The sequence below is a fragment of the Malaclemys terrapin genome, chromosome 10 (genome assembly GCF_027887155.1).
Source record: "Malaclemys terrapin pileata isolate rMalTer1 chromosome 10, rMalTer1.hap1, whole genome shotgun sequence".
Classification (NCBI taxonomy): Eukaryota; Metazoa; Chordata; order Testudines; family Emydidae; genus Malaclemys; species Malaclemys terrapin.
The window spans coordinates 2,073,995-2,100,630 of NC_071514.1; the positions used below are offsets into that span (position 1 = coordinate 2,073,995).

Genomic DNA, 26,636 nt, shown 5'->3' on the forward strand with positions numbered 1-26,636 from the left:
AGTTATTTTTTAAATACAGATCAATTCCTATTGGTTGATAAACCATTAGAACATGTTGATTTACACAGCCTTTATACTAGATTTGGTACCTCTTTTTGCTACTTAGGAGGGTAAACTATAACTATATACATTTATTTAAGTAATTATATAGATTAATATTTTCAGATTCTTATTAATTTTACATTTTTAGTGTGTTGCAAATGCTGAAAGATGTATTGCTTAATTACTAGTTAATTAACTTCCTGCTCATGATTTGTGTCAAGCTGCATTAGGATGGTGCTTGGAATTAAATTAAACACACAATAAGATTTATTTTTATTAAACAAAACAAATGTTTTGTATACATAAACTTCTATAAAAGTATGTTTCACATTGTAGTCAGATAGTTAAACTGATTATTTCAAGTCAGCCTGGGAAAATTTTCAAATATGCCTAAGTGAAAGTGACTGGAGCTTAAGTTCCTGCTTGCCTGACTCTCTTGAAAATGAGACAGTTTCCTAAGTTACTTAAGCTGTCCTTCAAACTTTTAATACTAGTAGATCTCACCCTCTGCTTCCTTGTTTTTATTCATTTTAAACAGGTTTACAATTTTATTATAAATTAAATAACACAATAAAAAGATATTTTTTAAATCATTGATTTTTATCCACCCTGGTTATAATCCCATTCTACCCATTCCTTTTCTTTAAAGAATGAATTTCAAAATATTGTGAACTCATAGTTTGTCTCCAACCTTTCATCATATGTCTACTTTGTTTTTTTGTTATTTTTTAAGATTTGGATAAGGAAAGAAGGGAGGCAGGATATTTCTCAGAATTTTTATGTTATATAAATAAAATACAGAGACACCAATGACTTTAATCTTTTAGTGTTGGACATACCCACGGTTAATGTATTTATTACATTTATTTATCTTCAAGTTCTTTATCAGCTTTTCATGATGTTATTATGTAAATGCTGTTATTTTATAAGGTGGGAATTCCAGACTGGCCAAGCTATCTGCTCTTGAAAGAGACTCTGCTGCAAAGGAATTTGTTCTAATTATTTTTTTCTACTAAAACCCCAAATGCAGTACAAATATATAGGTTTTTATGCATCCTCTATTGTACAAACATTGTAAAGACACAAGCAAGTCTTGTCTTAGCAGAATGTGCTTAAGTGAAATGTTCAGTTACATAGTATATTGGTCAGGCTCTTAATTGAATAGGATACTATGGTCGCTATCTGAATAGTATGTGTGTGAGCAAGGAAATTCATGTGCATATTTAGGCTAAAGTATTTATACACAGTCTAGTAAGTCAGTTTCTTTTGTGCATGTTTTAGAAAATCACACAAGAAGTAATACAAGTAGAAGCAGCACACTGCTGGCTGCATTGAGCATTAGGAAAGCAGACTTCTGTCAGCGAGAGGATTGTAGGTAACTGTTGCTAAGTCCATTAGGGATATTTATAACTTGAGGCTTGATACCCAGGATGTGAAGTAAGCCAAAGAACTCTTTGGCATTAATGTACGGATGAGTTGAACAGTACCTTAACAGGATAAATATATATACACCATTCGGAAACATTAACTCAGTTCATATTTTGATTTCTTAACTTTTGTTCCCTTTTTGAAACAAGTTACATAACTTGTAGTTATAGTACATTTTGTGAGTTTTCCTTTAACAAGTTCTATGTTTATATAACTAATGTTTCTTGTAATTAAATATTCTTTCTGGTATCTGAATTTTACAGGTATTTGTATAAACATATACATGCACATTTGCTTGTTATAGTAGAACTTCGCTCATTCAGACCCCAAAAATGTCAGTCTTATGCCCAAATAAAGCTTATGCCCAAATAAATTTGTTAGTCTTTAAGGTGCCACTGGACTCCTCATAGTCTTTCTCTGTTTCTCATCAGAATTTTATTAGAAGATTGCTGTAGAACTGTCATATTATTAAGGGTTGTTATTACACTAAATATACTGCAGTACTTTTGCTAGGACTTTATGAAGCATAAATAAAATTTGTTCATTTATTTTAACAACTGTAGTTTAACTTTTGGGATATATTAAACCATGCCTTATTTTATTGTTCATTCACTTAATACCTAACTTGTAATATTCAGTAGTTGATAGGTGTCTGAGTCAAAAATATGAATTAGTGAGGTTCTGCTGGGTTTTTTTGGTTTTTTTTTTGGACTGGATTAAAAAAATCTACTTGAGTATAATTTTTAATTATATAATCAGGAGATAATGAATGTTTGAATGATCTGATGAAAACTATTCCTAAAGTATAAGAGCTAGAGTTCATGGAATGTCATTGGAAGTTTCACTTTCTTTAGATTGATCAGTTTATGTACTTATGACCTCCCATCACCTTAGTGTGATTGTCTCATAAACACTAGTGAATTTATTTTTGTAACACCCGTGTGAGGAAGACTAATATTTATCTCCCTTTTCAAAAAGGAGAGCTGAGAAACAGAAAAATGGTGATGTACAGATGATCACACATGGCAGAATTGACCCCATATCTCTGAGTTCCAGTACCTAAATCTTGATGAGCAAGAAGGGAGGAATGTCTCAGATTTGACCTTTCTGTCACAGTAATTTGGCCATCTATGTACCTATGGGTACTCGTATTAGTAATTATATATTATGTTTATATAGCATCTTGAATACCAAAAAAGATCTGGAGCAATATGCAAACTTTGCCTGTTTAGGAATCACTGCAGCCATCTCTGGGGTGGAATTGGCAATTACTTTATAACACCCTGCAATACTACATAACACTTCAGGAATACTGTATTAGATTGAAACTACTGGAGAAATTTAAATAGATTCACAGATTTTTCTTAAGGCCTTAAGGTTATAGTTATTCAAACTAGAATTTGATTAGGATTCTGGGTTTGACTCTTATTTTATTTTCAGATGTAGCTATTTTACAACTGTTTTTATACCGTTAGAATGCAGGCTGGAAATGGTATTGGTCAGTTTTGCTTGAATTGTTTTTTCTGTTTGTACAGTATGTATTTCTGTTTATATTATGTAGTAGAGCTTACATCGCTAATTAGTAATGGATGTATTAAATACATATCATCCAAATAAACTATCTTAAAAGAATGTAAAAATTGTGAAGTCAAGCTCTCAAAAAGTTAGGAAATGTCAGAATCAATGTTGTGTGTACAACCTTAATTTGCCCCCCTGTGTATATGCATATGTAATTAAAAACTGAATCATAATGCACAAGCATAAGGGAGATGAGTTAGGGTTGCATGGGCATTATTAATTCTAGCATTTCCTAACTTCTGAGAGCTTGATTTTGCAATCGCATTCTTTCAGTGTATTTTTTTAGAACTACTTTACTACATAAAAAAAATGACTCGCAGCAGGGTCATCAGCAGGGCTGGGAGCTTTGGACAGTTTTATACTGCTTGAGCTGAGTAATTCAAAGCAGTAGACTCCTGTTGTCTTCTATAGGCATGTCTACACTTTTGAAGCATGTAGAGAACAGACACCACACATAAAGCTAGCCTGGGTATAAATAGTTTTGTAGACGGTGAGGCACCACTTGGGCAAGTAAAGTACAAACATGCCAGAATCTTGTAGTACAGGGTACACGGTTCTCTACATGCCCAAGCAGCGCCTCCCACATCTACACTGCTATTTTAGCAAGATAGTGTCCCACTGCCTCCTTGCTGCTGGAGACTTTTCCTGCCACAGTGAAAGGCTCTGGTGGGGGCAGGAGGCGAAGGGGGAAGAAGCTCTGGCAGCTTCCCGATGCTTTCCCCGCTACAGGGAAAGGCTCTGGCAACAGGGAAAGACCCCAGCAGCTCCCTGCTGCTGGAGCCTTTCCCCACTGCCTCTCCCTTGCCAGAGCCTTTCCTTGCCTCAGTGAAAGGCTCTGGCAGCTGCGAACTGCTGAAGCCTTTCCCTGCTATTTCCCCCACCAGCTGCACGTAGCTATACACTGTTGTGGACGCACTGTGGACGTAACCTACATGCCACCACCAGGGTAGAAAAGGCCTATGTGGACCAGCCACTAGATGAGGATGCAGACACACTTTGCCGGTGGGTTTCGTAGATTTTGTTAGACAGCAAAGGAATGTTGAGAGTCAGAAATAATGGGTTCAATTCCAGGTTCTGTAGGGGGGTGTATCCTTGTGGTTACAGAGCCTTATCCTCCTGTCCTTTCAGCCTCTTCTTTCACCCCTTCTGCTCTTTTCCCACCGCCTCCATTTCCTGTCCATCTTCTCCCCCTGTGCCCTGCCAGCCCTTCTGTACTCCCTCCCCCTCAGCTCCTGCTCCTGTACCAAGCTTCTGCCCCTGTGTCCCTCCCTTCCAGCTCGGGAAACTTCCCCCCTTGTGCCTTATATTTCTGCCTTTGAGGGGGAGCATTGAGAGTCGAGGAGAGACAGTCTCTCAGTTCCTGTTGTTACCCAGGGTTCTCAGAACCCAAAGCAGTGGTAAATTAACTGTTTCACTGCAAGTGGTATCAGGAATAAATCAATGGGAACACAGCACTTCCAGCTGAATAAGATTAATGCAAGTAAGCGTGCTCGTATCTAAAACTACTATTTGTTAGATTTAAGTACACACAGATATAGCAATAGGTTAGAACGTTCCAACTAATTACCTAGAATCTGAGATGGTATGGAGTAATAAGCAGCATGTCAGCGATGGACGGTTGCTTCCCCACCAGGGAGTATGGTGTCAGGAAAAAAATCTCAAGCTAGCTTCAGAGAACTGCTCCAAAGCGCACTCTATTGTCTAGTCTTTTTAGAACTAATTTTTACAAAACACATCACTCATAGTGACCTCTATTGGGTCATCTCTTCTCCAACTTCAATAAACTATTTATTAACAAAACATGTCTAACAATCTTATGCTATGTCTACACTACGCAGCTTTTAGCGACACAGCTATACTGCTGCAGCCGTGCTGCTAAAAGGCGCGCAGTGTAGCTGCTGTTTGTCAGCAGGAGAGCTCTCCTTCCACCCCAACGAGCGGCGGTAGCTTTATTGGCAGGAGAACGCTCCTGTTGACAAAGCGCTGTTCACACCGGCGCTTTTCCTCGACAAAACTTTTGTCTTTCGGGGGGTGTTTTTTTTTTTTTTTTTTTAAACACCTCTGCCAGTGTAGACAAAGCCGTAGTCGTCATAAACTTCTATATCAAAGGCGCCCAAACTCAAGATCTCCATCCACTTATTTTCCTTCAGTCTCAATTTGTTGACCCTTTTCTCACCACCTCCCATTCTGATTAGCAGAAACTGCAAGCCTGCAGCTAGCATTTGACCTTGCCTCTAGGATCTCTGCTTGTCCAAATTAACCCTTAACTAGGTGGTGCTCTATTTGATTAATGCATGGTGGCTGAATGCACACAATATGTTTGCAATTAGCTTGTTCAAATTCTGGGATAACGCACCCCTCCGTTCCGGGGCAGCACTGTGCCAAGCGCCACAGTGGCCCCTGGGGGCTGGAAGAACAGTTATAGGAAAAGTCCTGCTCAACTCCTGCAGCCCTACGATGAAGCATGCTCTATGAGGATGGTGCATAGGAGCTATGAGTTAAGTTCTCTGTAAGCTGTGTGGCCATGCAGTAGCCTGTTTAGCATCGTGCAGGCACTTAGGCACCCACCCAAGGCCCGGCCAGGGACAGACGCCCCGGCCCCAACCTAGCCCGGCCCCCAACCTGCTGCGGCCCGGAGGGGGGCCTGGCCTGGCCCCAGCTGGAACAGTTCAGCCCAAACCCAGGTGTGGCCAGGGTGCCCCTACCCCGGACTGAACCCAGCCCCGGCCCGGACCCGCTGGGGAAGGGGTACCTATCCTGCATCGTATCAGGGGGGTAGTTGTGTTAGTCTGAATCTGTAAAAAGCAACAGAGGGTCCTGTGGCACCTTTAAGACTAACAGACTGTTAGTCTTAAAGGTGCCACAGGACCCTCTGTTGCTTTCTATCCTGCATCCTCAGCCCCGGAGCTGCTGCGGCACTGAGAGGCGACTCTCTCTCCCAGCCCAGGTACTGCTGCGGGTACAGAGAGCTGGGGGGAGTCCTCGCTCTCTCTGCCATATCCCCGGAGCACCCTCCTGCACCCCAAACCCCTCATCCCCAGCCCATACCCCCAGCTGGAGCCTTCACACCCCTGCATCCCAACCCTCTGCCCCAGCCCTGAGCTCCCTCCCACACTCCAAACCCCTCAGCCCCACCCCAAGCATATGAATTTTGTTATGTGCACCAATATGGAGGTGATGTGTCACACATCACCTTCATATTGGTGCACATAACAAAATTCATTCTGCACATGGGTGGAAAAAATTAGAGGGAATACTGGCTGTGAGTGAATGGAACATGCACAATGCAGACAGAGCCTTTAGAAAATTTACTCTAACAAGTCTCTGCCGAGCATTTGCAAACTGCACTTTTTCAGAGGCTTGTAACTTGGGCAAATTTTCATCAGGATGGCAAAAGATATATCTCTGAGAGCAGGGCAACCCATCTGCCAAATTTCAAGTCTCTGTTTCAAAGCATGGAGGCACTGTAGCTTCTCATTGAAACAATTGTCAGATTTTTTTTTTAATGTGACAAAACAGCATATTTTCCCCTAACCTCATTTTTAGACACAGCAGAACCATTTTAGTTGAAACTTTCCCAAAAAATTCAGCTTGAGGCAGACAGGGGGCATGGAAGATTTCAGCCAAAACAGTTGAAGTTTGGCAAAGTTATAAACAACTGAAAACAGGGGCATATAATGGAAAATATTGGACAACCTTGACTATAGGTGTCACTACTTCCATTGCCTATAACCAACAACATGAGTTTAGTTTATGATGTAAGCCTTTTAAAGCCCCTTTAACCCACAATGAGTAGATAAAAACAAAATCATCACGAACTTATATATTTTTAATATTAAATTATATAATATAGATGTTAAAGTATCTTTGGCCCAAACTACCAGTAAATATTTGTAAATTTCTTCCATTTTATAGAATACATTTCCTTTAGATTTGTACATAAGCACCTAACTAGGGTTCTAGGTGGCTGTCAGGATGGCCACCACCAATGCACTCCCTAATGATTTCAGGATAACCCTGCAAGCAGCTCTTGCTTCGTTTTCCCTCTTCTGGTGTCACCACTTTTCAGGGGCTGATCTCCTGTCCACATTTTTCCACCATATGTGATAGAGGGGTTCCACCTGCGTTGCCCTTCTATGTCAGGCTGTGGCATGCCCAGTGTGCCTGCCTCAGTTTCCCCTTCAGCGGTTCCCAGTAACTCAGTACAGCTTAGTATATAAATCGACCTTTGCAGGGTTAATTTATTATAAAAGTCCCACAACCACAGTCCAGAACCCCCAGCACAATCCAAAAGTACATCACCGTCAACAGTCCCCAGCAGTTCATCGACAATCCAAGTACAACTCCAGCACCTTTCACAACAGTCTGCCGCTCTCTTGTACAGCTCGAGCGTCCATCGCCAAGCTCCACTGTTCAGGGACCACGTTACCCAAGCCGAGATACAATTCTAGCTCTTGTCTAGAGACATCAGTGGGCCCTGGCCTGCAACCCTCTTTGGCCCTTTGGCTTCAGCTCTCTGGCAGGCATCTCCATCTGCTACTCTCAGCCTTCAACTCTCTCTAGCCCTTTCTGGCCAGGGCTCTCTAGCCTGAGGAAGTTTGTAGGTAATTCCCCCTCCCCCCTTCTGCTTTCTTGCCTTCTGCTTTCACTAGCCTGATTTGACTTCACTGCTCAACTAGGCCATCTCACTACCCCTTCCTTCAGGGGCATCCCCCTTCCTGAAGCTGTCAACCCAGCTCTGCTCTTCCTCTAAGCTCTCTCTGGACTCAGGGTTCTGAACACCCTTTTGGCTTTGGTCTGTCTTTTATTTATAACAACTCCCGAGGCAACCCCACCCTCCTCATATTATCAAACGAGGACACGCTTGGACTGAAACAGGAGAACTGGGCCTGATTTAATTCAAGGGTTGAACTACCCTGTTAAAGTGCCCCTGCTATAGATTACACAAAAAATGAATTTAGCAACCTCAGGTCATGAAGAAGAAAAGATAAGACACAAATTATATTAGTAAATGCTGTTATTTTGAACCTTCATGTAAATAACTTCATGTTCTTTTTCAAGTGATTGTCCCTATTATATTCCACTGTGGGTTATGCATGTGCAGCATCAGCCTGGAGCCAGAAATTTTGAAAGTAGTGATGGTTGTTCTACATGTGAGCCTGGCTCACCTCATGCCTCCGATGGGGGGGTAAAGGGAAAGGCAGACTGTTCGCTTCTCCATTTCCTTCTGGTCACCTCATGGTCCAAGTCAGAACCCTTAGTGTCTGCAGCTTCGACTTCACCTACAAACAATAAAGAACCTTATTGTAAATAGTTATCAGTCTTAATCGTTTATAGTTTTAGCCGTTTTAACAGTAGTTTTAGTATTAGATTAGACTTCATCAGGGTAACCCTAAATTCTGTCACCACAGGGGTGTACCTGCTCATGGACAGCTTTCAGACCATAACAATATCATAGCTCACATCACACGCAACCTTCAGGTACCGGTCAAAACACGTCTGTCCCTACTAGGTCACATGACTTGTGAACATATATCACCCTGTTCTCAAGTCTCCACTGTTGTTGCCTTCAAACTTGGCTATAGTCAGTATACTCCCCAAGGCATCATTCCATGAACCCCATGATACAGTTCCAGCCAAGGTACTGTCCTCCCTGTATGGTGGACAAATTCCTCAGCAGGTATGTGTGGGGGTCCCCTTTCTCTCCAGACAGGATCATTGTTACAGACACATCCCAACTATGTTGGGGAGAGCACAGGAACAACCACAGAGCACACGGGACTTAGACATCTTGAGAGGCCAGGGTGCACATCAATATCCTGGAACTACGGACAGTATGGAAGGTGTGCAAGTCGTCTTTTCCATCAGCGCTCACCATGTCCTTATATCGGACAACACTACAATTATCTTCTACATCAACAAGCAAGGGGAAGCGATGTCTGCCTCCCTGGGTGCAGAGGCAGACAGCCCCTGGAACTGGTGCTTCAGCACCCTACGAGCAGCCTACCTTCCGGGAAAGCAGAATATGCTTGCAGACTCCTTCAGCAGACATTTTGCATTTGACCATGAGTGGGAGCTTCGTGATGCAGTACTCCGCAACATTTTTATTCTATGGGGAACCCCAGCCAGGGATCTACTTGCTTCTCAAGCAAACAGCACATGCACCACATATTGCTTCAGAGGAGCCCATGGTCATCACTGCCAGGACGATGCTCTGCTTTTTACTTGGTCAGACCATTTCAACTGTGCGTTCCCACTGCTACCGCTCCTGCCATGAGTCATATGCAAGATCCAGCAGGACAGAGAGAGGGTCATCCTGATCGCCCCCTTCTGGCCCAGACAGTTCTGATTTCCCAACCTCCTAACGTGTCATCCTGCCAACCAATCATCCTTCCAAAGTTCCCTGAGCTACTTACCCAGTGGAACAGCAAGATCAAACACCCCAATCCATGGCAGCTCCACCTCAGGGCCTGACATTTGGATGGGGAGCATCCTTAGAATGTTCTTGCTCTTCAGCTGTATGAGACATTCTCTCTAATAGTAGAAAGGAGTCTTCTAGAAAACGTTACCTAGCTAAATGGAAATGCTTTTCGTCTTGGACACAACAAAGAGGCCTTCTACCAGAAACTATGGATATTCCTCTCATCTTAGACTATATCCTATGCATGAAAACATCAGGTTTATCCATCAGCACTTAGGAATCCAGTTGGCGGTGATCATGTATGCCATCCACCTTCTCAAGGCTACTCAGTTTTTGCACACCCACTGACCATAAGATTCTGGAAAGGTTTAATAAGAACCTTCCCACCTGTTCAGAAGCGCCCCAATGGGATCTGAATCTCATTCTCTCAGTGCTAACAAGGCTCCCCTTTGAGCCTTTAGCTACTTGTTCCATGTCCCTCCTTTCCGTCAAAGTCGTCTTTCTCGTAGCTATCACATCAGCGAGAAGATTGGTGAACTTGGAGCAATGATGGCAGAACCTCCATACACAGTATCCCATAAGGATAAGGTTCTTTACATTTACACCCCAAATTAATCCCTAACATAGTTTTGGAATTTTACCTTAACCAATCCATTCACTTACCTGTGTTCTTCCTGAAACCACATTCTTCTGCAGAAGAATGAAGACTCCACTCCCTTGATGTTCGATTAACGTTGTTTTTTTACCTGCAGAGAACACAACCAATCAGGAAATCCCTGAGACTGTTTGTTACTGTAGCAGAAGGAGTCAAGGCATGCCATCTTCACCCAGAGAATCTCCAAATGGGTAACTGGTTGCATTCTACTCCTGCTGTCAGCGCTCAAAAGTCCTCCTGGACCTTTGCAAAATGGCCTCATGGAGTTCCATTCACACATTTGCAAGGGATTATGCCCTGTTGCAGGACTCTTCTGCTGATCCTCCTTTGGGATGCCGGTACTCATCCTTGCACCCTCCTCCTGTTTAGGTACTGCTTGTCAATCACCCACAGTGGAATACAGTAGGGACCATCACTCAAAGAGGAGGAGGAGGAGGTTACTTACCTGTAACTGGAGGTTCTTTGAGATGTGTATCTGTATTCCACTACTTCCCCTCCTTCCCCTCTGCTTTGGATCTTATCTGATTCACGGTAGAGAAGGAACTGGAAAAGCGATTGGTTCGCCCTGCCCTTTATCCCCTCAGTCGGAGGCATGAGCTGAGTCAGGGCATGTACGCAGATCAAAGTACGCTACTTTTGAATTCCCCAGCCCCAGAGTATAGATAGGGACCACATGTCTTGAAGACCCTCCAGTTACAGATAAATAACCTCCTCTTTCGGTGAATGGGTGGGAAGAGATAAAGTGGATTAAAGTCTTATAGAATGTTTTCATTATTTCTTTGCCTTAACCTTTCTGTATACATTGTTTTACAACTAAATGTGATTTTATTGTAAATATTAATATGAGGACACATAAACCTAGACCCTGAGTTGTAATGCTTCTGTTACTTGATACACACAAGATTATAAATGGTCAACTTTTATAAATTTGTGTTACTGTTTCTGTGGGCCTTCATTAAATTCTGGAGAACACTAAGTATTTATTCCAATCTTTGAAAAATCTTAACTCCTTTTACTCTTTGATATAATAGTTGGCAAATTTGGTGCTGGTTAAAAGCTCCAGATTGACATCTGTGGAAAATGAAGCCCTATGTTTGTCAACAGTTATAGAAAGTACAACACAACTAGCAGCATCACAAATCATTCTAATGCAGTTCAACCTTGTTCTGTTGAAAGGCCCTGCCAATTCATCACTTTGCTGCCTGTTGAGTCTACTAAAAAGCATGTAGGTAATGTTACTTTTTGTTACATGATCATCTCTCTACTAGGAATGGAAATGAGACTACCCAATTGCCAGTATTTTTTTGTAACTTTGGTCACTGTTTACTTGGGTTGGATTTGAAGTGGCCTACAGGTGAAAAGCTCAGAATCATATCACTGTGACCATGAACCATCCACTTCCCTACTGGTATCTTTTCCTAAATCCTCAGAGCAGTTGTTTTGCAGTACCTAAACATCTACATAGTATAGGTAATTTCATCTGTCTACTCAGCAGTTGGAGTTAGATGAGCACTAAAGAAATTTCTGAGAAAAAACAACAACCAAGTGATGGGTATTTTATAACTAACTCCTATGTCATAAATATGTTTAGGACATAAACATCAGTCTCTTATGATAACTCCAGGTACGGTAGTCCAGAAGATCAGCTTTCTATTCCTTTGGTAAATTGTGATAGCCTAACACACATCTAATGCACAGTCTCTACTATGATTTATACTTCGGTGCAAAACGTGACACCAAGTTAGCTCTATTGCCCGAAAATGCAGTATTCTTTAAATTAAGGGAGATACATATTGAGTGAAAAACTAAGCACAGTGCATCAGACTAACGTTTATAAATATATAACTGTGGGGGATTCATACTTTCGAGCTTAATACAGTACCTCAGTAACCTAGTATTCTTGTTTTTCCTTTTATAGTTTTACATGTGGTACATATAAAAAATGAGGCTGAGAACGCGGAAGGCTTCTCAGCAGTCAAATCAAATTCACACCCAGCGTGCTTTGAGAGCAAAGAGGAAACATTCAGAGGTAGAAGAGAGCTTACCTGTTGGAGGAGGAAAACCACAGAAGAATGAAACCGGTCTGTTGTCATCAATCAAAAAATTTATTAAAGGAAGCACGCCCAAGGTATGAGCTCAGTGTTTTGTTGCTTTTTAAAAAAAAATTGAGTCATATTAGTTTTTTCTAAAATTTGATCAAGTATTGTAGTAAGAAGAATAAGAATTTGTAAAAGGCATGTTCTATGGAGGCAGAACAGCTTTATAAACAATAGAATACAAAAATTGCCCATAATAGTTGTGTGTGAATGCAGATATAGAAGTTAAATTGCAAAGTTGCTGACACTGTCCGGCTATAAAACAATTACAGACGTTTATGATTGTGCCATAAGTTTGAGGATTTAGTATCAGATGTTCCATTGGAGAAATAAGAAAAGTTGCCTTATAAATACTAGAAGCCAAATTCAGCTATAGTATAATCAGGTATAATTTCCGTGTGCTTCAGTGAATTTTGTATCTACTTATCACACCTTAGACATGAAGTTTCAGGGCTAAATTACTTGAATCTTTTCAAACTCTATCTAGGCACAGATCTGAAGCACAAAGATTTTCATATTAAAACCTGCTCAGTTCAAATTCTTAGGGGAAGATTATATACAGTACGTTACTTTTATTGAGTGAGTGCCACTTTGAAATAGTTTTCAAAATTGCTATTTTTATTGTTTTTTTTAAAAGATGGTCTGATTTTATAAAACCTTTCTTCAGTCAGTGTTATCAGTCAGAAGTTCTGATATTGCCATTTTAGTTTTTTAGTGTTAAAGTGAAGTGTTAAAAATGGCAGCTTTATAGTTTTGCATTATAGTTAAAATAATATGTAAAGATGCAGTGAAGTTTAAAACATTCTAATCAAATTGTCTCCGAAAGCTGGGTGACTAGGAAACAAAACGGCAGATGTAATTCAGTGTTGATAAGTGCAAAGTAATGCACATTAGAAAACATCATCCCAACTATATATATAAAATGTTTCGTTCTAAAGTAGCTGTTACCACTTGAGAAACAGATCTGGGAGTCATAGTGGATAGTTCTCTGAAAGTATCTGCTCATCTACAGCGGCAGTCAAAAAAAGAGTGTTAGGAACCATTAGAAAAGAGAGAGAGAGAGTAAGACAGAAAATATCATAATGCTACTATATAAATCCATGGTACCCCCACACCTTGTGTACTGCATGCAGTTCTGGTCGCCCCATCTCAGAAAAGATACATTAGAAATGGAAAAGGCACAGGAAGGGCATAAAAATGACTAGGGGTATGGAACAACTTCCATATGAGGTGAGATTAAAAAACCTGGGACCATTCATTTTAGGAAAGAGATGACTAAGTGGGGAAATGTTAGAGATCTATATGATGAGTGGTGTGGAGAAAGTGAATAAGGAAGTGTTGTTTACCCTTTCACATATCACAATAACCAGGGGTCACCCAATGAAATTAATCAGCAGCAGGTTTAAAACAAACATAAGGAAATACTTCTTCATACAATGCACAGTCAAACTGTGGAACTTTGTTTCCAGGTGATATTGTGAAGGCCAAAAGTATAACTGGCTTCAAAAAAGAAGTTCCTGGAGGATAGGTCCATCAATGACTATTAGTCATGGTGTCCCTAAATCTCTGACTGCCAGAAATTGGGACTAGACCACAGGAAATGGATCACTTGAAATGGTCCAGTTCTTTCAATTCCCTATGAAGCATCTGGCACTGACCAGGATACTGGACTAATTGGACCATTGATTTCACCCAGTATAGCTATTCTTATGTTCTTAGATACCATGCAACTCAATGTGTTTTAGGAATTTGTTCAGCAGGATTTAGGCACTGACTTAAAGGAACTGTAAAAATTATGTATATGTTAAAATTTTTCTTTACCTGTGGAAAATTGTGTATTGTTAAAACTGTTTAAATTTTGCATATCACTAAACTCAGGCAATAAATTGATTTCACTTTCTGACTCCTATGCTCTAGCATAGGGATCTCAAACTCAAATCACCACGAGGGCCACATGAGGACTAGTACATTGGCCCGAGGGCCGCATTACTGAAATCTTTTCATACAAATATACAAAAGCCCCCCCTGCCCCTGGCCTTGCTCCCACTCCACCCCTTCCATGAGGCCATGCCCCTGCCCTGCATCTTCCCACCCCATTCCCCGCCACCATTCCAACCCCTTCCCCAAAGTCCCCGCCCCAGCTCCGCCCCCTCCCTGCCCCTATTCTAAGCCCATCCCCGCCCCACCTCTTCTCTGCCTCCTCCCCTGGGCACGCTGTGTCCCTGCTCCTCCCTGCTCCCTCCTGGAAAGTCCTAAGCGCCCCCAAACAGCTGTTTGGCGGCAGGAAGCACTGCGAGGTAGGCGGAGGAGCAGGGACGCGGCGCGCTGGCGGGGAGGCGGGGGAGGGGGAGCTTGGCTGCCTGCCAATGGAGTCAGTACCTATGGCGGGCCACAGGAAATAACTCCGCAGGCCGCGTGTTTGAGACCCTTGTTCTAGCACAAAGCAAAATACTTTAGGTTGCAGACACTTCAGGGAAATGGTTAAGTCCAAACAAAAACAGTTTTCATTGGAATTTAAAAAATAAATGGGGAGATTTCTGATGATTTAGGTTTTGTAAAATCCCCCCATCCCTTTTTTAATCTTAAATTTTCATCCTAAATTTTATCTTCACAGCTTCCCTTTAAATATAAAATTCCATGTTTTTCATATATATTGTCTTTCTTTTCTTCTGTGTCCAGAACAGCACTTGTAGTGGTCCCAGTGGCATTAACATGCATGCTATTGAGTGATATTGCTGGGCTATACTGCAAAGCTCTCATGACAACACAAAGTAGTCTTGTGGTTACCATGGTAACATCAGAACTCTTTCAGGTGGTATGTGTGTTATATTATACAATAGTTCTGTTACCTATATATTATAATATAAATTAAGAGAGAGATTGTGTGGATCTGTGACAGTAAATGTATAGCAACATATACTCTAAAATATACTAATTCTGACATCAGAGTCATAGTCCATCACTCTGACATCACAGTGATGGCTTGTGGGGGTGGGTCTTTAACCCCCCCCCCCCCCCAAAAAAAAGTTCAAGCTATTTACTTACATAAAAGTAACTAAAATATGGTCAATACAATTCTGATGACATTGGGCCTTATCTTATAAGCTACATAATGCTCTCAACTCCCATTTAAGTCAATAGATGGAGTTAGTATGCCTGTTTTAAAGTTAATATCAGAGTTACAGCCCACCAGTCTGATATCATAGAGAAACTAATACAGATAAGGATGTAGTTTAGATCAGGTACCTTGCAGGACTGAACCCTGTTTAATAAGCATTTTTAACAGTTTGTAAGAAGTTTAACAAAGTGGGGTTTTTTTAATGATATACACATCCAGTGATATTTTTAAAAAAGTTTTAAAACTTGAAACATTACAAGACATTGACTGAAGTAAGTTATACCAAACTTATTTAATTTGTGGGTTCTGGTAACATCATAAATTACACTATCTTTGCTTTTCTGACTTGCAGTGCATCCTCTCCTTTGGAATCATTGCAACCCATTCATTAACTTGCATTTTTATTCCATGGTTTCTGAAAAATCTAAAAATCAGACATCCTATTGATATCAGTGTGACATTGCCATATTAGTTTCAGTATGATCATAGAATCATAGAATATCAGAGTTGGAAGGGACCTCAAGAGGTCATCTAGTCCAACCCCCTGCTCAAAGCAGGACCAATTCCCAGCTAAATCATCCCAGCCAGGGCTTTGTCAAGCCGGGCCTTAAAAACCTCCAAGGAAGGAGACTCCACCACCTCCCTAGGTAACGCATTCCAGTGTTTCACCACCCTCCTAGTGAAATAGTTTTTCCTGATATCCAACCTGGACCTCCCCCACTGCAACTTGAGACCATTGCTCCTTGTTCTGTCGTCTGCCACCACTGAGAACAGCCGAGCTCCATCCTCTTTGGAACCCCCCTTCAGGTAGTTGAAGGCTGCTATCAAATCCCCCCTCATTCTTCTCTTCTGGAGACTAAACAATCCCAGTTCCCTCAGCCTCTCCTCATAAGTCATGTGCTCCAGACCCCTAATCATTTTTGTTGCCCTCCGCTGGACTCTTTCCAATTTTTCCACATCCTTCTTGTAGTGTGGGGCCCAAAACTGGACACAGTATTCCAGATGAGGCCTCACCAATGTCGAATAAAGGGGAACGATCACGTCCCTCGATCTGCTGGCATAATGCAATTAGTAATACTAATTGGATATATTTGGCATATTGATTGTAAACAGAAATCTTTACGGTAGAAATTTACTGATATAAAGCACATAGAACAATGATCTAATATTGTGCAATTTTATTCTTGAGTGCTGTTGACAGACACTTAACTCCACTTTTATTGATTGTGATTTTGCCAGAACCCCTCTTGTTCATTGGCTTTTCTTTCCTTATTATTTGTATTGCTGCTTTTAGTTTTTTCTCTAGATATTTTATTTTAATTCTTCTTCATCAAATAAATACCTTTTAGAAGTAGTGGAGTTTTCTTTTGGCCTTTCTTACAAGAAAAGGAAAGATGTCTCTACAGTTTGGGTTTTAACTTTTTAGTAAACGTAATGCTCCTGAGAGATGCAAGATTGACAGTCCTGGAGACTGAAATCCTTTTTTTACAGAACAGTTACAGCAAGGGCAGCAGCAGTGGTAGCTTCCCCACACCACTGTGATCTATTCTTTTGGAGGGACCACCTCTAGGATGAAAGGATAGTTCAGTCTCCATACTCATTCAATTCTTTGCCTCTCTGCTGAGTCTATCAACAGGAATTCCAGTAGGTGCCAGTCATGATAGTGGATTTTGTGATGATTCTGTATCTGTCCACTAGGAACTGGAATGAGAACACCAATGCTTTTCAGTTAGAACTGAACAGCCTTCAGGTGGTAATGGCTTTCTGTCATTCTTACCTGAGCTAAATTTGAACTAGTGACCTGGAAGGTAAAAGGCCTTAGTTTCTTTTCCAGTCCACTGAGCCATCTAGTTTCTCAATCTCTGCAGTTGTATTTCTCAAAGATTTAGAGTTTGCCTATACATATACAGTACTGTCCATTGGAGAAAGCAGGAGATCACAGGAACTCCCAGTTATTTTCAGTGGGAGGCTTGTGGGACCAATGAAGTGCACACATTTTCTTCCTATGTTGATGTCTGTGTTTTATAAAATAGTCTAAAACCTTTGTTTGGCATAGTTTTGAAATTTCAGTTTTTTCTTTGCCAAGTTTTAAGCCTGTGTTCTGCAAGTTATGTGTATCCAGCATTATGATACTTGGGGAGAAAGATGTGTATTTAAAATTTCATTTCAGAAGTGTGTTATAGGCAAGGCCCTTTGTGCTTTGCAGCAAGCTGGATTTCAATTCTAATATAATCTTTAGATTCTGTGGCTCTCTGGAAATTCTGCAGCAGTTCCAGATGCATTTTTTATATTGAGGATTTTAATTAAATATAAAAATTAATAATATAATGGTACAGTATCCTCTGTTGTTTGTTTTGATATCAAATTCAGTTTATTTTATATTATCCACACAATTTCAGTTTTCAGTATGCTGCAGATTGTCATCTTTAGGTTTCAGATTTAACATTCAATTAAATTCTATTCTACCAAATTCACGGTCCATTGTGGTCAATTTCATGGTCATAGGAATTTAAAAATCATAAATGTAATGATTTCAGTTATTTAAATCTGAAATTTCATGGTATTGTAATTGTAGGGGTCCTGACCCAAAAAGGAGTTGTGTGGGGGTTGCAGTACTGCTACCTCACTTCTGCACCGTTGTTGGTATGGTATGGTATTGCCACCTTACTTCTGCGCTGCTGTCTGCAGAGCTTGGCCGTCAGTAAGCAGCCGCCCAGCTCTGAAGGCAGCAGCGCCGGAGTAAGGGTGGCATGATATGGTAGTGCCATCCTTACTTCTGCACTGCTGCTGCCAGGGCGCTATCTTCAGAGCTGGGTGCCCGGCCAATAGCCGCCGCCGCTCCCCGGCCATCCAGCTCTGAAGGCAGCACAGAAGTAAGGGTGGCAATACTGCGACCCCTCTAAAATAATCTTGTGACCCCCTGCAACTCCTTTTGGGTCAAGACCCCCAGTTTGAGAAATGCTATCTCCCCCATGAAATCTGTATAGTATAGGGTAAAAGCAGGCAAAAGACCTGATTTCGGGGGGGCAGATTTCACGGTCCGTCACATGTTTTTCAGGGCCATGAATTTGGTAGGGCCCTATTAATGGGGCAATTTGAACCTATTGAAAGAATGGTGGGGGGGTGGGGGAGAGGGAGGGAGGAAAAAACGCACACACATGACAAAGAAAATGTACAAAAAGCTTTGCTTCCATGAGAGCCAAATAATATATGAGTCATAAGAGGCCAAGTCACCTTACCCTAAGGTAACAAAAAACAATGGAACATGACCCTTAACTTTTAACATTTTTGACTCCTATTTTTTGTCATAGGCCCGGATACAGTTAGTTCTGAATATGTACTGTGAATAACTGTACAATTCTTGTATCATGAAGTATAGCAAAAAGCAACAGAGGGTCCTGTGGCACCTTTGAGACTAACAGAAGTATTGGGAGCATAAGCTTTCGTGGGTAAGAACCTCACTTCTTCAGGACCCTCTGTTGCTTTTTACAGATTCAGACTAACACGGCTACCCATCTGAAGTATAGCAAGATTCTGTATTGTAGCAGACACTATATTTCATTATATTAAGTAAGGATGGCCACAAATGAAGGATTTTATATTGGGTTTTGTTATGTACTTTGTTTCCTGTGTATGCTAGGATCCAAAGAAAGCAAGTCACAGTTAATTTTAGTCATCAGATTTATATGTTAATTCAACCAGTATGGCATGCCATTTGTTTAATGTCATTACCCTTAATATTTACAGATCTGTTCTTCAGGGGAAAAAAATCTGAAGAAAGTTTTTCTACAACAGAAATTGCATATACAGTTTTCTTGCCCAGTACTCCACTTTTTACATTAATTTCTGACATTTTGGGGGAGTTTGAAATTCCAGATATGTATATCTCCTCATTTCCAGGTGAGGAATGTGCAGTATATTTATATATAGATATATGCTGCACATTGCTCACCTGGAAGTGAGGATCAATAAAAGGATCTTTTGTAGACTTTTCTGGTGTATTTAGTGGAAGAAAAGATACTATTCAGTGTGTATTTTTCCTTTTCTGTTTTAAGGAAGAAAGAGAAAATCCTGCAAAGAGAAGTAGAATTGAACGTGACATAGATAACAACTTGATTTCTTCCACACCTCGAACAGGAGAAAAGCCTAACAAACAGATCTCTCGAGTAAGACGGAAAAGTCAAGTAAATGGAGGTTTGTAAATATTCCATACCTATATTAATAGGACAGAGTTAGAGGGTCAAGATCTAATACTTGTATGGTGACACATTAATACAGGGCTTGACTCTGTCCTGTTGGAGTAAATGCGAATTTTGCCATTAACGTCAGTGGGAGCAGAGTTGGACCCACAGTATCTGAAATGTTCTTTCCTGGAGAGTAATTGTAAGTATACGGGGGTTGGATGAGACTGAGAAACAATCTGATGAATATGTTTTTTCTTTTTAAGAACCATTCAGTTATGGGAAAACCACCACCTATCTTGGAACTACTTATCCATAGTATTCTCCACTCAGAAAGGCAAGAGGATACTTAGTGATGCGAAATTGCTCCTCTTCACATTGTTTTACAAACAATGAGATGTCATTCCATAGCAGGTGGTTTGTATGAGAATCATTCCACTTTCCAGGTGCTGAAGGCACTTGGTCAAATAAGTGCAAGAAATGGAATTCTTTCACAAATGCACACATGGGCATGTATTATTCTGTGCTTATAGTAATGCCAATTTTAAAATGTAAAATCTACATTCATATTTTAACGTCCTTAGCCACCTCTGCTGTTCTAGCCCTAACCCACTCCATAAAGTCAGGCTTCCAACTTCAAACAGGGTTCCCACTGAACTCAGAACTTAAAATCCCCCCCCCCCCTTTTTTTTTTATTGAAAAGCAAACCCAGAAGTGTTTTGTTCTTTGGATTACTTAAAACATCTTAAAATCTTCTTAAAGGTTTGTTGAATAGCTTAGTGATCTGGTTGATAGATAGACTTTCTATTTTCAACTTGTGTGTTTATTGAGATAATTACATGACTTGGAATTCTTTGTCAGCTGATCAGACTGCAGCTTTCAAGCTATTTTCTAACTTGCCGTGACTTGTCTGGTGCAGTAACAAAGGAATGTTCTATTTTCAGAGAATGTAGGGATTATTCAGTGCAAAATTTTCTTAATGAACTCATTATTTTACATCAGTTGAGTACAAGTTCTTATATTTGACAAGAAAAATAGTTGTATAAAGAATAATGTGTTCTTAATTACCTAGTAAAGCAATAATTCCATCATTGGAAACTGGTGATAATGACCTAAACCATGAATCCTATCTTACACCAGAATAGTCTGTTTGTCACTAGTATCCCAAAATGAAATTACTTTAATGGGTTTTGGATTGAGTTGATAATACATAGGTTGAGTAAAACAGTTTATTTTTGTAGTTGTGTTTCATCGTCCTTGTCCCTGTTCTTACTTCTTTCCCTTCTCCCCCACTTTTTTTGGTATCTCAGATTCCCTTTATCCTCCTTCCTTCCTTCCTTCTTCTCTCTCTCTCTCTCAGGACAGCTTGCATTGATGGCTGCGAGGTTGGCTGTGATCTGTTTATCAGCCATTCAGATGCAACATGGATTTACCTGTAGAAGTTTCTTAAAATGTGCTGTCATCTGTCCTTTGGTGAACAGATCAACTAAATGTCTGCTAGGGAATTATGATTTTTCCCTACCCCTTTCAAAGAGTTGGGTGATGGTGTTCTGATATTCAATGGCTGTACAAGAGGTCTTGTTTCCAAACAGAAAGACATACCTAGTTAAATGGAAATGCTTCTCATAGTGGAGTCATGTTCACCACTTGGACTCTTCTGTTCAGAATATAATGGACTACTTATTGTCTTTGAAACACTCAGGATTCTTATTTAGTTCTGTTAGAGTTCATCTAGTTGCTCTATCAGCATATCTCCTGCTAGAGGCAGGTCATTTGATTTTCTCTGACCCAGTGTGTCTAAATTTTTTAATGGCCTGATTCATGCATTTCCAGCATTTAAAGAGCTTTTCCCTATCTGGGACTTGAATATTGGACTTACATCTTTTTTGAACGCATGTCATAATGTTCTTTATATCACTTTTCTGTTAAGACAATGTTTTTGATAGCCATCACATCAGCTCTCACAGTGACTGAAATACAGGCTGTGATGACTAGCCCGCCATATGCTGTGTTTCATAAGGACAGAGTCACTTTCAAGCTGGATCAGAAATGTTTACCAAATGGGGTTTTGGAATTCCATATAAACCAGTTCATATGCTTACCAATATTTTTTCCTAAACCTCTTTCTTATAGAGGTTAAGCTCCACATGCTGGATGTTTCTAGGGCTATACCTTTTTATTTATCCAGGTCAAAGCCATTCTCTAAATTAGCTAGACAGACTTGTTACCAAAAGTCACATATAAAGGGGCCAACTCTGTCATATCAGAGACTCTATATGGGTGGTGGATTGTGTTAAGATTTCCTGTTCATTAAACAAACTACCCCTTCCCTGTCGAGTCAGGGCACATTCAGTCAACATCTGTAGCTTGTTTTGGGGAGTCCCTGTTTTTGAGATTTGTTAGAGCAGCTGCTAAGAATTTGGTTCATATATTTATCAATCGCTACTCCGCTGTGACAGTTTCTAGATCAGATGCCCTGTTGGGCAGAGGTGTCTCAGTAATTTAGATAAGACTCCTGTTTCCTTAAGGGGTAACTGCTAGTCAGTCACCTATAGTGGGATCCGTGTGGACAAATGCTAAAAGCAGAGGTTATTTATGTTACAGTAACTGGAGTTCTTCAAGATGCCTTTGTCCACATGGAGCCTATGGTCTGCTCTGCTTTCCAATTGGCATGGAATCCTTACATGGATATTCAATATTAGTGAAGGAACTAAATGGTGGTTGCAGCTGCTCCACCCTTAATACCCTTGCTGTAGGGAGTGTGAGGGCATCCAAGGCACATATGCAGCCCAACGGATACTGCTGGCTAAAAGATTCCAAATTCGCATGTATGAGGCACACGTACCTGTGGTGGAATCCGTGTACACAAAGGCATCTCAAAGAACTCCAGTTACTGTAAGGTAAGTAACTATCTTTGTTTCAGCATCAGAATGACACCACTTTATTTTCTGGCTCTTACCCAAACCAGTTCTGAGCTGGCACTTTTCAGCTCTGGGATGCACATGATAATACACACACATTTATAAAAAGCCTTACTCACTTGTTAATTAAAACTGAGATTTGCTTAATTATGTTCCATGGCTGTTGGTATCTGTGGTTATGAAGAGTAGCTCTAGTATTTTACTAGAGAATCAAAAATGGCATACAGAATAGCTAAGAACTTGATCCTGGGACGTGACAAACATACTCAATATCCATTGGAGTCCTGTTGATGCTGGAATCAGTGGGCACTGAAGGTGCTCAGCACCTTGCAGAAGGCACTCTGCACCTTGCAGGGTTGATCGCTAAATGTTTAAATAAAGTATTTCATAAACCTCTACTCATTAATTTTAACTTTTTTTTCTTTTTATAATAACTGATTCTTTCTCATTTTGATTGCTTATTTAAAGTGCTGTATAAAACTGATGTTATTTTTGATGGTGAGATATTTAATTTTCAGTAAGTGATGGTTCTTTTTTAGTAAAATTCATATGCCAGCTTATTTGACTGTGGAGTAGAATGAGGAAAATTCACTGTAACTCATATAAAAAAAATTACAACAAGAAAAGAGCGCAAATAGACATGAGGAACAAAATCAGTCCACAGCAGTTTTATATCTTTCTTTTTTTTCTTTTTTTCTTTTCTTTTACAGAAGCTGGAAGTTACGAAATGACAAACCAACATGTAAAGCAAAATGGAAAATTAGAAGATAATCCTGCCACGGGCAGTCCGCCCCGGACTACATTATTGGGGACCATATTTTCTCCTGTTTTCAATTTTTTCTCACCAGCAAATAAAAATGGTAATTATTATCTAAAGCTACATAATATAGATTAACATAAAAGCTAAGTATGGTTCATAATTTTTTTTTGAAGTTGTTTAGACGGCTAATGGAACAGATGATCCTTCTTGTTGACCTGCAGAGCAAGAGCTGCAGTTGCCGTAAAGGAAACTATCTAACTATTAGAAGGGTTGCTTGAGCTATATAAGAGGAGGCATGGGCTTAGCTGCATTAAAATATTTGTTTCCTAGTTGTATACGTCTCACACTTCACTTTGATTTACAAGGTATAAGAAACTAATTTGGTATTTTTCACCCTATCTAAAATGGATTTCTCCCTCCACCCACCTTTGGTTTGTATTGTAATATCATGAATTAAATTAGGGACATCTTCAGTTATTCCAGAACACATTATCTCTGAATCTACGAATATTGATACTCTGTTAAGTAATTCAACATTAGGATAATGATTGTACTGAAACCTCATTTCAGGAACATCAGGATCAGATTCCCCTGGGCAAGCTGTTGAAGCTGAAGAAATAGTCAAACAACTTGATATGGAACAGGTGGATGAGATCACTACCAGTACTGCAACATCGACCAATGGAGCCGTTTACACTAGCCAAGCAGTGCAAGTCAGATCTACTGTCAACAACGGTTTGGAAGAAGTGGAGGAAACAACTGATCGTGATCTACCACCACTTACAGGTAAGAAACTTGCATTTTCCTGGGACTCTTAAGTTAATTGTGCAATAATAAAAATGTGTTTGCACATTTGAGTAGAAGCTTTCTTAGAAAGCCCAGAGTGTTCCTGTATTTTATATAAACAAAGATTCATTCCCCAAAGTGTTTACTTGCATGCCGATTTTCGTGAGCAGTAGCCTAGGAAACACACTTTATTTGGTAAAAATAGAATCTCATTGTAAACTTCTCAGGCCAAATCCACTCCTGGTGTGGCTCAGTTGACTTCCACATTTAAATAAAGCCTAATTCAAATGAATATTGTGATTCCAAGTGTCAGATTTTCTGACTCAGTATGTTTAATGCCAAATGTATTAAAATAAAATGTAAACTCTTGAAATGCCCATCACCAAAAAGAAGTTCTCAACCCTTTGGTTGCTGTCACCAAAATAACATAGACAAATGACAGATTTATATAGGTCCCTCCTTAATTTACAATGTTTTCTTCAAGAGAATCATCATGTCCTTTTTGGATGAAAATTCTAGAAACATTAAATTTACCATTGTGCACAGGGCCATCACAAGCCTATGCACTATTTACGTCTCACTTTAAAGTTTCACAAAATTGGTATTTAAGTAGAGCATATATTTCTGTGGGTTCACTGCTGGGAGGTGAATTTCACCCTAAAAGATGTAGGGCTGAGGTGAGGAGAAGAAGATGAAGAATTTTCACTGTTGCTATGAAGACTTGCGCATTAAGTGCAAAATTTTCACATTTTAAAACTGCACTAATAAGACTAGCTCTTGTGGGGCTTTTTGTTTTGTTTTGTGCATTTCCATTGAATTTTAGCACCAGTATCTCCAGACAGTGGTTACTCATCAGCTCATGCAGAAGCCACCTATGAAGAAGACTGGGAAGTCTTTGATCCGTAAGTGTTAATATTTTTACTGAAACATTACTTCTATAATTTTGGGCATTGGATAAAAAAACCTTGAATTTGAGCAAGTACTTTGTCATGTTTAGAACTTGCTTGCTGTGGTGAGTTCTGTTTGAAAACTGCTAATTGTAAAACTAGTATATTGTGACTGGTCATGGCTTGTTATATTCAGTTTAAATTATTTATTTCTTAGTCTTGATTACTTTAAATTACTTTAGTTGACTTATTGTATTGTAAGTTAAGGTAATGTGAACATAGTTATACCACAAATTCTCTTTCCTTTTTAGATATTATTTCATCAAACATGTTCCACCACTAACTGAAGAACAACTTAATAGGAAGCCAGCTCTTCCACTGAAAACAAGAAGCACACCAGAATTCTCTTTAGTTCTAGACTTGGTAAATATGCATATAGACTTGAGTTAGTGTAGTGGGGGAAGAGTGAATTTATCTTCCACTTAATTTGCATATTTGACACATTGGGAACATGATGCTCCCATTATTAAAAAGAGACCTTTTATTAAATGCACACGTTGAAAGACTCTAAAGTATTCAAACAGATTTAAAAAACTTCAATTAAAAAGACACCAAGTTTAAAGAAATAATTTGAGAAACTGTCACTGAGTAACAAGAAAGGAAAATTCACTGCATTTGTTGCATGATTCAACATTTTTCTTAAACATTTCAATTTTTTTTTTTTTTAAATCTTCATGAACAAAAGTTAGCTGACCTCCAGAGGAGCTTCCCAAAAGAGAAAATCAGATATAATAAAGGAGAAAATTCAGCATCACCTGTATTTGATCAAATACAGTACTTACAAAAGGACGAGTCTCCCAGTGAGATTCCCGTAAGTCCGAGAGGACTTTTCTCACAGAGAAGAAAGCATGCTTCTCTTTAGAACTATTTGTTTTCACCCTCTGTTGATCCATTTTATCGTATTTAAGCAGTTATTACTGGATAATTCAGTCACTGGCTATATATAGTTGTCATTTAATGAATAAAGAAGTCTAATTTTTTTAATGAAGGGGGAAAAAAACAAATAATTTTAGGAAGACTCATTATATAACAACTAAGTTGAGATTGACATTATAAGCACTGTTTTATCATGTGCTATGTAACTTGTTATACACGGGTCATATGAATTGAGTACTCATTTCAAACTGATAGGAACAGAGTTGTATTAAATAAGAGGAATTTGTTGTACCTGTAAAATCAAGATTTCTTTCTCTTGGGATTCTGTGTTAGTGCCACAGTTACAAATGAAATTCTTTTAGCTTTGCAACATTAATGAATTGTATAATATATTAATAGCTGTCTTTCAAACCGTAGCAGCAATACATTCAAAATTAAATTGACCATACTGAATTATAGAGTATATTTCCCTTCCAAAAGAACATAACGAAGCAAATAGTCTCATTTTCAATAATCCTGTCATAAAAGCTTCTTAATTTAGTATGATCTTTTTATTTTATTTTTTCTAGGATGAAACATTAGTGCATTGTAGTCTAAACGAGCTAGAGGATGCTGCACTCACTTTTCCAGTGCTTTTCCAAGATGTCATTTACCAGGTAATTAGAAATATATAGGAAAAATGTACCTTTTTGTTTGTTTAATAGATAAAGTCATCATGCATATGTAATATGTTCTTGTCAGGAGAGAGATAAACATTGATTGGCATCTAAACAGCCATTTGAGTTAAATGCTGCAGATTTGAAATTTTGAAAGGCAGGTGGTCATGT

The 26,636-nt window shown here is 39.6% G+C and overlaps 1 protein-coding gene across 1 annotated transcript in view; it reads left to right on the forward strand.

Annotated features, from left to right (window-relative positions):
• Positions 1-26,636, forward strand: part of CTDSPL2 (CTD small phosphatase like 2) — a 72,135-nt gene that overhangs the window by 21,571 nt on the left and 23,928 nt on the right. Inside the window, exons 2-8 of the mRNA XM_054042357.1 lie at positions 12,043-12,252; positions 19,394-19,532; positions 23,151-23,300; positions 23,771-23,986; positions 24,810-24,888; positions 25,185-25,296; positions 26,379-26,465. Coding sequence (XP_053898332.1) covers positions 12,067-12,252; positions 19,394-19,532; positions 23,151-23,300; positions 23,771-23,986; positions 24,810-24,888; positions 25,185-25,296; positions 26,379-26,465 — 969 coding nt within the window. The 5' untranslated portion in view covers positions 12,043-12,066. The remainder of the gene's footprint in view (positions 1-12,042; positions 12,253-19,393; positions 19,533-23,150; positions 23,301-23,770; positions 23,987-24,809; positions 24,889-25,184; positions 25,297-26,378; positions 26,466-26,636) is intronic.